Here is a 13,034-nt window from a genome sequence, read left to right on the forward strand (position 1 = left end):
TTTTTTGTACTTTTTTATTGTTATCCTACTGCACATACCTTTGCAATTGTGTATGCAACTTTTGATCATTGCACAATATTTCATGTCATTGTTGTGCCCTTACTCTATAGTATATTATCCTTAATATTGTTTTATGTATTTGTATATATAAAAGGATCCAAGCACTGAGTCCTGTGGCAAGGAAGATGTGTACAAACAAGAATAAGTTAGACTTATGCTGTTTCTTAATCTATACAACATTTGATAGAAATCAGGATTATTTTTTCTAGTCTGTGAGGTTACAAACAAGTATTAAGTTAGTAATAGATCTATATTTTTATGTTTTCTTGTCAATAGATATTGTATATCATTGAAAAGATCTTTCATTGGTTCAGAAGGCTTTCAAGCTCAATTACAGCAAAATCCATAATTGTAATTTTAAATTATGAACTTAAAGATATGATGTTAGAAATGTAGCTATGTGGTTTGTAAACGTGTGAAGCTGAGTAAAGCTTCTGGTACATTGACAGTAAAGTTTGCTGTCAATGAAGCATTGTGGAAATGTGAGTAATGGAAAAGTTGTTCTTCAGCAAATTGCCTGCTTTTGTTTGCTCAGGTGCATGCTGGGATTTTAAAGAACAACCACAAAAGGAAATCGCCCTGGAGATGAAATGAAAGGCGGTAAAATAGGTGATCTGTTTTGCTGTGCTGTGGTTCTCTACCTTTTATTCACAGTTTTGGGAAGAAGCTGGTTCTGTGTCTCAGGGTGTGGCTTATGTTTGAGCTGATTGCTCAAGAAAAAAGAGAGCTAAGCACCATAATTACTGATCTCTGCAGCAGAATCCAAGATCCAGGATCAGTTTCTGCTCAGCCTGCTGCAGTACGCAGAGCTCTCCGCTCATCCTCAGGACGTCAGTCAAAACAAAGCGAAGCGCTTTGCATTGGAGAAGCAACCAGGAATAAAGAAAACAAAGGATTTAAAATAACTTCACTGAAAACTCAAGAAATCCACAAATAAAACTGATTAATAAAATAACTCTAAAATATCTGAAAATGAAACAGATTGGATTATTATCCTGATTACCCTTAGGACAGGCTTATAAAACCAAATCTAAAACAGCCTGAAAGTCCCCATTTTTGTTGCTGTTTCAATTTTTTATTAATGAGATTTTAATTAAGTCATTTTAATTTGATGTACTGTAAATTCTTTTATTATAATTATTTATATTTGTATGACTGTTATCATCTGTTCATCAGTGTGTAGAGTAATAGCTGCAATATTGCACCAAAGTTTAACGCTGGAGTCAAACAAACAACCTTTTTGCAATAAAAACATTATTTATTTGATTCATTTCAAGTCCAGTTCACAATAATCTGTCATTTCAATTCAATGTACAGTGTATCATTTAAATAATCTTTAGCTGAAGTAATAAAAAACAGATAGTGGTTCATTGCATCCAAAAAAATACTCTAAATTTTGTCATCTCACAAATATAAATTATTTGTTAGCATTTCATTAGCATGTATGCAGACACACATTTTAGAAATGTTTCCAATTCCAGCAGCATTCTGACATTCACAAAATAAAAAAAATATTCATAAATAACATTGAGATAAAGATATTATGGTTATCGGCTGTGAAAACACTTTTCAGCAGAATTATGGGAAGAGTTAGTGCATCATATGTTGGAGCTTGGTGTGCATCTTCAGGGTGTAAACAGTTCCTTTATCAGCTTGAATCCATGGTGGCGTTGACAGGAAATGCTATCTGGATTCACTAAAGTTAGACTGAAAGACACATTTTTAGACTTTTTTTGGTCTAGATTATAGTGCAAATACCTCAGTACACATGAAATGAGATAAAACTAACTTACAAGTAAGTTTTCAGGAAGATAGTAACTTGTTTTAAAGAGGCAGCATTAAAAAAAATTACTTGACTTGTTATAATGTAATTTCAATTTTTTTTTTATCTAAAACATACCTGGAGTGTTGCCTTAATTATTTCATGCATGACTGAGAACTCCTTTCATCGCCATGACAACCATTCAGCTGTGCAAAATGCCTGGTTGGACCAAGCCCCGCCTTCGGGACGCAGCTCCTCCTCTGAACTGCAGTTTACGAGCTTCTGCCTCTTAGAGCAGCCTCCTGTACAACTGCCCCACTCAGATCCTTCAGACTAGCCAGCAGAAATTAGCAAACACCCGGTGGAGCTCAGCTGAGCTAATTGTATGAGCTACTTCTCAGTGCAATGCTGGTAAAAATGTTGTTAAAGGGTTAATACAGAAGCCATGTTGTGATGACCCACTGAAGGCGGAGTTTCAGAAAGAGCAGGAGTTTTTAAAGAGACAGAGGCCCAATTTTAAGGCATTAAATTAGGAAGTAAAATTTCTTTTGACATATATATCATTTTTATAACAACTAAAGTTAACATAGTTACTTGATGGTGCTATAAAATGGGACTCTTTGCCTGGAAAATACATAATATTGTCCCTTTAAGTTAATAACTCCTAAATATTGATTAAAAAAAGTACAAGTTATAAGTGAAATAACATAGTGATATGTCTTGAAGTACTTATCACTAGCACTTTTTCATTAATATTAAGAACTTACCCATAATAAGCTGCTATTTCTTGCTGAAAATTTACTGAAAAGTTACATCTAAGTCAGTTTTTTCAGGTGTACTGAGATATTTGCACTAGAAACTAGACCAAAAATACTTGGTAACATTTTCTGTTTTTGCATTGGAGCCAGAAAATTACAAGAGAGCATGCAGCCTTTGGCTCTATGTGTGCTCCAAGTATTGAGTGAGAAGTGAAGGAAGAGGGAGGAGAGGAAGATGCTTGAGTCTGGCTCGCCCAATCACGGTCCTGATCCGGAGACGGCAAAGCTGACAGAGACTCCTGGGGGACGCTGGAGTCAAACAGAGCCGGTTCAGGGGTTTTCATTCAACTTGAAAATTCTCACAGCGAAAAATCATTACCTTCAAATGCCACAAGCAGCTGGTGTGTTTCTCCACCAGGCGGAGCAAGGTCTAACGGCCGCTGGCCGTTTCCATCTCTGAGCTTGGTTTCGGCTCCATGGTCGAGTAAAACCGACACCAGATCGGTGCTGTTCTGTCTGGCAGCTACATGCAGAGGGCTTTCCCCGCCTTTCCCTGCATTAACACTGGCTCCTGGACGAGGGGAGGAGGGCAAAATAAATGTCACAACTACAGTACCATGCATAGGGCCAACCAGAGGCGGGCAGTGTACCCAAAGGTTGACTCAAGTAAGAGTAAATAAAATGAATTGATTGGCTGACAAAATTACTACTTCATTCTACTAATATTACAACTTCTTTTAATATTATGAGTTTATTCTTGTGTTACTACAACTTTTTTCTTTTTTCTTATGAAATTTTTCTCACAAAATCAAATTTTTTCTTGTAATTGTTTTTTTTTTCTTAACTTGGCCCTAATACTCTGTTGCAGAGAGCAACTGGAAAGCTTCATTAAAAAGAAAAACAGAAACAGAAAAGTCACACCTTTGGCCAACAACACCTTTGAGCAGGCTGTGTGTCGGTGCAGGCAGCTCACGTAGAGAGGGGAGCCCAGGTGAGGGACCTGATGGTCTGGATCTGCTCCATGAGAAAGAAGGGTCTCCACACACTGGCTGTTCCCTTGATGACACAATGACGAAAAGCTTAACTTACACAGAACACAGTTTGGATCCATTTGAATTCATTCATTTACATTATGGGTGATATGAAACTATATATGAGTTTAAATTAAATTATTTTTTGTTCTTTGTTGTAAACATCAGAAATACGACCACACTGGTGGTGCAATCTTTTATCTTTTGTCAACAGTTTTCACTCCACATAGTTAAATTTTATTTTTAGGTAAGGTAAAGGTAATTTTATTTATATGGCACATTTTCAGCAACAAGGCAATTCAAAGTGCTTATTACCAAAGATAAATATAAATAATGAGTGGAAACATAAAGAAACTGATTGACAATTATAAGAACCCTTTGATAATTGGAGTACTAAAGATTTTCCAATAAAAATCTGGTTAATGCCAGTTCCTGTGTTGCGGTTATGTAACTCCGAGTTACGATAGCTTGATTTCATACAGTTGTTGCGGACTTTTCTTGGTTGTTTGTTTGAATTTACTATTTTTTCTTAATTTTGGACATTTTTTCGTGCACAGAGAGGTGTTTTGGACCAGATTGTATGGCGTGCTAGTAGTTTCTTTAGTCAAGCCCAAAATAAATGAGTAAAGTGAAATTATGTGAAACCTTTTCAAAATTTTGTACTTACAATGATTCCCTCACATTCCGTTCCTACAAAAAAATCTGACTATTTTCTTTTCTTAATTAAAGTATTTAGTGCTTAGTTTTGTTGTGATCCTGTTCCCTGTGAGTCTCTGATGTCCTGTCCTCCCTGTTAGTTGTTTCCCAGGTGTGTCTCTCCCTGATCACCCTCCCACTGTATTTAAGTCCACCTGTTGTCTTTGTCTGTTGTCAGATCCTAATTGTATGTAGCTTGTCGTCAGTAGTTCTCAGTCGAACTGTATAGTCCTGTGGCTACTTTGCTCCATGTTCAGTCTTTGTGTCAGTTGCTACCGGTATTTAGCTGTGTGCTTTTTGTCTCAGCTGTGCTGCCTGATCTGGACTGTTTGAGCCACTTTCATCATTAAATTCATCATCACTTTCTTCATAACCTGGACTCCTGCGTTCATTCTCACCTTCACAAACTGCCACCTCATGACAAGTTTACTGTTGAGCAGGAACAAAATTCTCAGTGAAACTTTGTGTTTTAGTAAAAAAAAAAAAAAAGCCCACAAGTTGATGTTTTTGGTCCAGGTAAAAAGTTTGGACACCTCCGCCTTAATCTAAATGCATTCACATTCTGAACACAGCTGGGCATATTTGTCTACTAGGAAGATACTTTAATACACACAAGGTTTCTGCTGTGTGTGCATACCTCTCCTGCAGGCTTCATGCATAGACGAAGGGAAGTGTGTGTGAAGTGTGTGCATGTGCGCTCCATTCTGCAGCAGCAGCTCCATGCACCCGACGCTCCCTGATGCACAGCAGTTATACAGAGGAGTGACGCCGTCGATGGTGACAGCATTCACCTGCAGGATCACGCACCATTAAACTATCATTATGTCTGGAAATGAAACTGAAAGTATCAGTACTCACATTAGCTCCAGCACTTAGCAACGCCCTGACACATGCCACGTGTCCAGACAGACAGGCTTCATGGAGGGGCGTCACTTGGTTGATGGTCTTGATGTTGACATGATATCCCTGCAAAAAACACATGCAAAAAAACACACTGTTATCTGGTCGCTGATGGGTGTGGTCAGATAAGAGAAAAACCAATAAAACTGACAACTGTTAAAACTCACATTATATACAAACAAGGCTGTGTAATTATCACTTTTCATCACTAGGGGGCGATGTACGGGATAGGCGGCTTTTACAGATTCCTGACAGTCAACAAGGTTAATGATGGCGATTCAATATTAAACAGAAGATAAAGATGATTGTAGATTAAACTAGTTTACTTATTGGTTTTCCACTGTGTTATGTTTTACTAAGTGATTTGTGTAGTTTTCTTAGAAAAATGTGTGGTTTTGTTTTAAGTTGGTGTCAGTGGCATGGTCCTACCTCAGCCAGCAGCCTGCGCAGGATCAGCAGGCGACCCTGAGACGCTGCGTCATGGAGCGGAGAGCGATCTGCCCACGACCCTGGAAACAAACAAACCCCCAAACACACCAACAAAACATTTTATTATAGCCCATTTGTTTAGACCTTTACTTTCAGTTCACTGCAAAAACACAAAATCCTGCAGAGTCATTTTTGTCTAGTTTGTAGTTAAGATACAGGGTGGCCCACGAAAAAGTAGCCCGCCTTTCTGCCAGAGTGGCCACCGAGATCTCCGGATTAACAACTTGTGACTTTTATCTGTGGGGCAGTTTGAAGGGAAAAGTGTACGCTAATAACCTGAGAACTTTACAGCAGTTGAAAGACAATATTCGAAATGCAATTCAGAGAATTGGTGCCTCAGAGTTGCATCGCGTATATGACAATATGTTAAGGCGCGCCCAAAACTGCATTGACGCACAAGGGAATCATTTCCAGCACTTTTCTGTAAAGAGTGAGTAAAGATTTTGGCATTTCAAGTTCTTTCTTTCTTGACGGAAGGCCGCCAGTAATACTATAGTAACGCTGGCTACTTTTTCATGTGCCACCATGTATCTTAGTACGCTTGAAATAAGACAAAACTTACAACTAACTTTTCTGCAAGATATAACACCTTGTTTTAAGTGAGTAATTCCTTAATGAAGAACAAATTCTAGTTACATTGACAAAGTATTTAACTAAAACATTTTCCCAGTGGAGAAAGTACTTTTTCATCAATATTAAGGAGTTATCGACTTTAAAGAAGCTCATATATCTGGCTGAAAAGTTAGTTTTGTCTTATTTAAGGTGTAGTTGGTAAGATTTTGTGTTTTTGCAATGTTGTTTTCTCTTTTCAGTTCTTCCTTGTGTAGGATTTTCAGTTAAATATTAGAATTTAAATGGTTTAGTTTATTCTTATATTTTGTTTATTTTCTAGTTGATTTATCATTAGAATTTTTGTTTAATTTGTTATTTAGAATAAGTTATTTGATTAGGAATTCACCTAATTAGTTAATTAATTTCAGGTTGGGATGTGGGCATTGGTATAAATAGGTGGGTCTTGTAGCTTATTATGCATGTGGGTGGTCACAAGGTTTACCAGTCTATGGAACCAGTCTCATTAGTCACTTCAGTCATCAGTCAGAGAATAGGTGCAGGAATGAGAGCAGTAGCAGAATCCTGTGAAGCCTGTAACCTTTTTGCCTGAACTGTGAAATAAAACAACCAAAGAACTGCATTTTGACTTTTTGATCCTTTTGGGCTGCGTAAACAAGAATCCACGGTGCATCAGGTGACTATTTGAGTTGGATTCACCTTTTGTTTTGATCACTTTTGAGTTTTTTGATTTTTGAATTTAAGTTTTGGGACAAATAGTCACTACACCTTGTTTGTTTCTTATATATTGATGTTTTTAGTCTATTCTTTGCGCTAGTTCAGTTATTCTCACTGTTTGTGTTTTTGATTTGTTTCATTAAGAGTCGTATTTAATTCTATTTACTGTTCATGTTTTCTTTCATTTCATTGCTTTTTCATCTCACCCCAGTGATTTTGTGTTTAGTGAAACAATCCTGTGATTATTTGCCTGATGTTTTGTATAATTTTCTTGTTGACACTTTGAAACAACATAGATTTATAATTTCTTTTAAAAACAAAAATACAGTCATTGAGTAGTTCTAAAAACTTTAAGAATCACTCCACTAAACTCAACTATTACCATGCTGAATGACATTCAGGATGCAGAAAACAAGAATAAAATTGCTTCTTATTGTTTGGTTTCACATGTTTGGTTAAGTGATGCAGTTTATTTATGTAGAAGAAAACATTTAAAAATTTGAAGTGAGAAAAATTAATAGAAAACATTATGGTGCACATATTCCAAACAGGTTTAAATTCTAATAAACATTTAACACTGGAACTGGGAGACATTTTAAATATCCAAAATAAACAAAAAAAAAAAAAAACAAAAAAAAAATTGATTATGAAGTTTCTGAAAACTAAAATTGTGCTTCAAAAATGGCCTAGTTGAGATCAAAACACAAGATTGAAGACTTTTGTCATCTTTTTTTTTGTAGAAAAAGAAAAACGGTAAATGATGTAAATGGAAATTATTGAGTTCGTTTTAATTTATCATTGGCTTACGCAATGGCTTATAGCTCATTGCGTAGGCCTACGAAACAGCAGGGTAAGAAAGAGCATAATATAAAGAGCATTTATTACAGTTTTCCAGTAAATTGTCTAATTTAACCCAGAGGATGGACACTTAATGCAGATTACCATAAAAATCAGTTTTATTGAGTTTATTCTACAGTTTTAATCTTAACGTGTTGTTTTCAGATCATGTTAGGATCAACTGTGAGTGGTGTTTTAGGCTTGCGTCATTAGGTCTTATTTAGCCGTAACACGTACCAGAACTGCGCTGTCAACACTGAATGCATCACAAGTTCAACATGTTGTTCTGTATTTCAGCCTTTTCTCTTCATCCGTTCTGGTTTCTATCGTATTGAAAAGCTAAGCAGAGGACCGACCTTGGCTGATCAGAACGCCCCAGCAGGCCCGCTTCCTCTCCGGGGTGCTGCTGGGCACGGACACCGACTCTGCGGCTCTTTTCCTGGACATCTCCCCTCAGCTGCTCGGGCTGGAACTCCATGTACTGCGGCTGGGGCTCACGTGCTGCAGTCAAAACACCACAGCACGAGTCACAGCGAGGGGGCGGAGTCAGAGGCGAAACTCATTCTGATTGGCTGAGATGCAAGGTGGATCGTAGGACAAGACTATTTTAGAAAGATGATAAAATAACACGTAGGCAGGAAGAAACTAGTTTTTTCTAATTATATATATTTTTAGAGTATGCTGTACTTTTATTTGAGCAATTTTAAAATGAATATCTAGATTACTTTAAAAAATTATGTGATCTACTAACCAACTACAACATTATAAATTTGATTTTTAAAATCATATTTCATCACAAATTCCAGCCCATTGGAGTAAAAGATTAACTTATTTATATAACGATATACATAACCAGTTACAAAAATGGTTTTGGACACTCAGTAATCAGTAGAAATCATTCAATTTGCCTCTCCATAATTTACAGCCCATATTTTACTTACTGAAATCTACGGATTTTTGATCACCTTGTACTTTTAGAAACAAATTAAATTACGTAATTTAATTTCTCCCTTATGTTAGATTGGGAGATTATGAGTAGATACTATGAACTGACTGGAAATTTAAAAAGCTAATTTAGATTAATTCAAGATATGTAAAGGTGACGCTTAAAATAAAATACAGATGAACCTCTGAATATGAATTTATGGCATTAAGAGTCGTTTGCATCTTGAAAATGTGCATCTGAAGGTAAATGATGTACTGTGGTGACCCTTAGAATAGAAGTAGCAGCAAAAGTCTCATTAAAAGAGTTAAATATGTTTCATACAACACAACTAAGGGGACTAATATATTTTGGGAGAATTTATTTATTTGTTTATTTATTGTGTACTAAGGAGTCTGACTTTCATTCAGAAGATGGCGGTAATGACCCATTATAATAGTAGTCAAACGCTATTTAGTGGGGAAAAGAAGAGGAAGCGCTTATTCATCTCTGCAGGTGGCTGTTTCCTGTCTGTGTTGCTACGTTAACAAATCATTCATATCATAGTTATTATAAATAGTAAATTAATTATCCAAACACAGGTTAATCACTTTTATTGTTGAAGCAGTGTCCTAAATGAACAATTAACTCTTTTGACAAGAAACAAAACGCCTTATACGGTGCATTTATTCTGAAAAGCTCCTCACAGGAAGTTGTGTTTACCGCGACACTTCCGGGTATACATCCGCTAGTGTTTGTTCAACGGTTGCTCCATATTAACCTTTCGTCTGTCATTCATTTCAGCTTCCTTTAGCCACTTTTAAAGATGAATACGGTTCTATCGAGAGCTAACTCGCTGTTCGCCTTCTCTCTGAGCGTCATGGCGGCTCTGACTTTCGGCTGTTTCGTCACGACGGCGTTTAAAGACAGGAGAGTTCCTGTGGACATCCACGTCTCTAAAGTTATGCTGTAAGAGCTTCATTCATACCAGCTGTTTGGGGAGAAAACTGCTGTTTTTGTCTTCATGCACGTTATTAGCTGTGGTGAATTTATTTATGATGCTTCAGCATCACCATGTAGAGTCAGACCGAGGCCCTGCTGTCTGATCGGATGATTAGTAACCCAGACTTCCTCCTTCTGCTGCTCTCATGTTACCACCTGTAGTGATATTTATTCTCAAACTAGATTTAAAACTGGTTTCATTTAAAAAAAAAAAAAAACAACATTCTTAATAAAAAAAATCTATTTAGAAAGTTTCGTCATATTTTGGAAAAGCTGCATTAATTTTTTGCACATTTATTCACCATAGAAGCACAACCATATGCGTCTCTTGCTATTGACCACACCTCCTTAGCTGACATGCATCATGCTGTGTGGACGCAGTTCCCCACTAAATCCAGCTTTTACTTGGATGCAGAAAGCATGGGCGGTACCAGATTGGGGGGGGGGGGGGGGGGGCTTTTACTTGGATGCAGAAAGCATGGGCGGTACCAGATGGGGGGCTGAAAGAGGCCAGTGCCCCTGTTCAGACGAGATACTACTACTTTAATTAATTCAAATTCAAAAATACTTTATTGATCCCAAAGGGAAATTAAATATTATAGTATCTCTTATTAATTCATATTCAATTGTTAGTTTATTAAGTTATGCACCATTATAGATACGATTTAACTGTCAGTTTTAATTTAAAGCTGCAGTAGGTAATTTCTGAGTTTGAAAAGTGGAAAATTTTCAAAGACTGAATTTTCCACTTTTTTTTTTATTTCTGAGAATAATCTCAAAGTTTCTGAGTTTATTGGAAGCTACTTGGAAACAAATAAAATATACATTTTGGCTCCTATGTAGTTACCATTGCCATTCTTAAGACCCACAAAATCTCCTTGTAAAAACTCGTAACATCAGGCTCCAGATTCGCCTTAAAATTAATCCTGAAGGCACCCGGCAACCTGGGAAAAGATAGGGAAACAAATGTTTATCTAATTTGAGTTTCAAACTAATTAATTTTCCCCTTTAACAGGAAGAATGTTGATGACTTCACAGGACCCAGGGAACGAAGTGATCTGGGGTTTATCACCTTTGACATCTCAGCTGATATCCTTTTACTTCCCATCGTGGGGTGTCAAGACAACTTTGATTTAAACAGAAAATGCTGAGATGAAGTTATGTTTGTTCAGCAGTAACTCCGTACTATTTAAAAACTACACTAACATCAATGTAACTGTACTTTGTTTTTGAAGAGATTTGATTAGTTCAAACTGCTGTTGTTTGATAAAATGTGTGTCTGTGTGCTGTTCTTTAACTTTTCCCACATTTGGAGCCAATTTTTGACTGGAATGTCAAGCAGCTGTTTCTCTACTTGTCAGCTGAATACGCCACAAAGAGCAACGTAAGTAAACACACTTATTGAGCTTTGGTGTGTTCATCTGGTTTGGATCAGCATGAAATAAAAAAATCAGACTCACACATTGTCATTCAGACAGTGTCATGGCTTATACCTCATAAGTCCTCTCCTGCTGCTGTTGCATGCATTGAAGGATGGAATCAGGTTTAACACCAGTCAAACTGTGGTCTCGAGAAAACAAAGTTTATTTTCTTGAGATTAACTCGTTTTCTCAAGAAAATTCAGGAAAAATTGACGCTGAAAATGTCTGTTACAGTATAAAGCAGTTTGATTTATAACACAAAACTAATCTTCACTGTATTTCTGTATAAACTTCCCATCTGACTTGCATTTCAGTGCATTTGTAATAACATTTTGGCTGTTATTACACATTTATTTTTCTGCACTGATGTACTGTATTCTAAATATTTTGTGCTTTTTAAAGTTAAATACTAATAATTAACTTTAACAAGAATGAAAAGAATACTTAAGTTAAATATTAGTATTTAACTTTTCAAGCATGTTCTGTTACTCTTTGGTGGGTCATGACAAAAATAAGTTTTTCACTACCAAAACCTCTGACCGTTTCTTTACACCACAGATAACTTTAAAACATTACTCAGATAATATCTTTTAGGAGACTATAAAATTGTGTGTGTGTGTGTGTGTCAGTCTCTAAACCAGGTGGTGCTGTGGGATAGGATCATCCTCCGAGGAGAAAACACCAAACTGAACCTCAGAGACATGAAATCCAAATACTTCTTCTTCGATGATGGGAATGGACTCAGGTTAGACGCTGGAGCATGCTAGATTAAACCATATTTTACACCCAAACCTGTGTTTATGCTTACAAGATGAATATTTAATCATGTTTTTGTTACGTCCCGAAATTTCGTGCATGCGCATAATGCTGGAGGGCAAAAACGTGCTTTTTTTTTATTTCCTACCACCCACCCCCACATAGCCGCTAGAGCATTCCCTTAACAAAATAAAATCTGGAGATGTAGGTGTTATTAATTTAGTGCAGTGCGCCACAGCAAAGGGGGAAAGTAACGTAGAAAAATGTTTGAAGAACAACTCAAACCCACTCTTATTCTTCCCTTTTCTCGAGCTGTGTCGGCTACGCTACACTCAGACCTGTTCCCATAGCAACTGACGACAAAGCTGCTAATGTATCATAGTGCGTTCACACCAACGCGTTTTGAGCGTCCAGCGCGGTGCGATTTGAACCGTTTTGAGCGTTTGACGTAAACGCACCAAAAGTGCACACGCCTCGAACTTGAAGCGTCAGACACGTTTAGTGTGAACGCACCATCAGAATTAAAAACGTAAATGTTTATCTAGTTAATAGTGTTAACCATATCAAAGCACTACGTCCTGTTTTGTTTTCTATATCACGTGTACATTTAAGATTTAAGGCTTTGTGTTGACAATTTCACAACCAAAATCAATGGTAATCATCGATGAGGAGCCGTTTGTTGCCTTCCAGCAATCACGTTGCAACAAACTTTAGCTTGTATCCGTGTTCCTGAATGCGATTGCCTGACGGGCACGTCCGTGTTGTGTGCAGGGCCAATAAAAACATCACCTTGACGCTGTCCTGGAACGTCGTTCCCAACGCTGGGATCCTTCCTCTGGTAGCCGGAAGCGGACACATCAGCCTGCCTTTCCCCGAGAAGTATGAGGCCACAAAGAGCTACTAGACAGAAATGTTCACCTGCAGCAACACACACACACCTTTCCACCATGACTGATTACACACACACACACACACCATACATTAGTGTTTTTTCTGTATGAGGCAGTTTGTAATAAAGAAATAAACTATAACATTTGTGTGTGTGTGTAAAGATTTTGTGGATAAAATGCTGATCAGACTCAAAATAGTTTTAAATATTATTGTGGGACACAT

General features: G+C 37.1%; 2 protein-coding genes across 2 annotated transcripts; one reads left to right on the forward strand and one right to left on the reverse strand.

The window, feature by feature from the left end:
* Nucleotides 1-2,499: 2,499 nt before the first annotated feature.
* Nucleotides 2,500-8,370, reverse strand: LOC103153624 (ankyrin repeat and SOCS box protein 5-like). Its single transcript, XM_007574617.2, has 7 exons — nt 8,177-8,370; nt 5,637-5,716; nt 5,166-5,273; nt 4,945-5,098; nt 3,502-3,636; nt 2,960-3,151; nt 2,500-2,889 (listed from the first exon to the last, which is right to left on the reverse strand). Exons 1-7 carry the CDS (start codon nt 8,265-8,267, stop codon nt 2,762-2,764), a joined length of 888 nt encoding a protein of 295 aa, XP_007574679.1. The 5' UTR covers nt 8,268-8,370; the 3' UTR covers nt 2,500-2,761.
* A 1,075-nt stretch (nt 8,371-9,445) lies between these two features.
* Nucleotides 9,446-12,949, forward strand: spcs3 (signal peptidase complex subunit 3). The gene is made up of 5 exons (XM_007574618.2): nt 9,446-9,711; nt 10,760-10,833; nt 11,052-11,128; nt 11,795-11,910; nt 12,693-12,949. The coding sequence occupies exons 1-5, from the start codon at nt 9,569-9,571 to the stop codon at nt 12,823-12,825; spliced, it is 543 nt and encodes a 180-aa protein (XP_007574680.1). The 5' UTR covers nt 9,446-9,568; the 3' UTR covers nt 12,826-12,949.
* Nucleotides 12,950-13,034: the final 85 nt, after the last annotated feature.

Source organism: Poecilia formosa, unplaced genomic scaffold, assembly GCF_000485575.1.
Source record: "Poecilia formosa unplaced genomic scaffold, Poecilia_formosa-5.1.2 Scaffold358, whole genome shotgun sequence".
NCBI lineage: Eukaryota > Metazoa > Chordata > Actinopteri > Cyprinodontiformes > Poeciliidae > Poecilia > Poecilia formosa.

Excerpts from the sequence above, each read along its gene's own strand:
- LOC103153624 (XM_007574617.2), bottom strand. The coding sequence starts at position 8,267 with ATGTCCAGGAAAAGAGCCGCAGAGTCGGTGTCCGTGCCCAGCAGCACC. Across the intron at positions 3,637-4,944 it reads GCATGAAGCCTGCAGGAGAG|GGAACAGCCAGTGTGTGGAG; the intron begins GTATGCACACAC and ends TGTGTCATCAAG. Across the intron at positions 2,890-2,959 it reads GCTGCTTGTGGCATTTGAAG|CGTCCCCCAGGAGTCTCTGT; the intron begins GTAATGATTTTT and ends GTTTGACTCCAG.
- spcs3 (XM_007574618.2), top strand. The coding sequence starts at position 9,569 with ATGAATACGGTTCTATCGAGAGCTAACTCGCTGTTCGCCTTCTCTCTG. Across the intron at positions 9,712-10,759 it reads CACGTCTCTAAAGTTATGCT|GAAGAATGTTGATGACTTCA; the intron begins GTAAGAGCTTCA and ends CCCCTTTAACAG. Across the intron at positions 11,129-11,794 it reads AATACGCCACAAAGAGCAAC|TCTCTAAACCAGGTGGTGCT; the intron begins GTAAGTAAACAC and ends TGTGTGTGTCAG.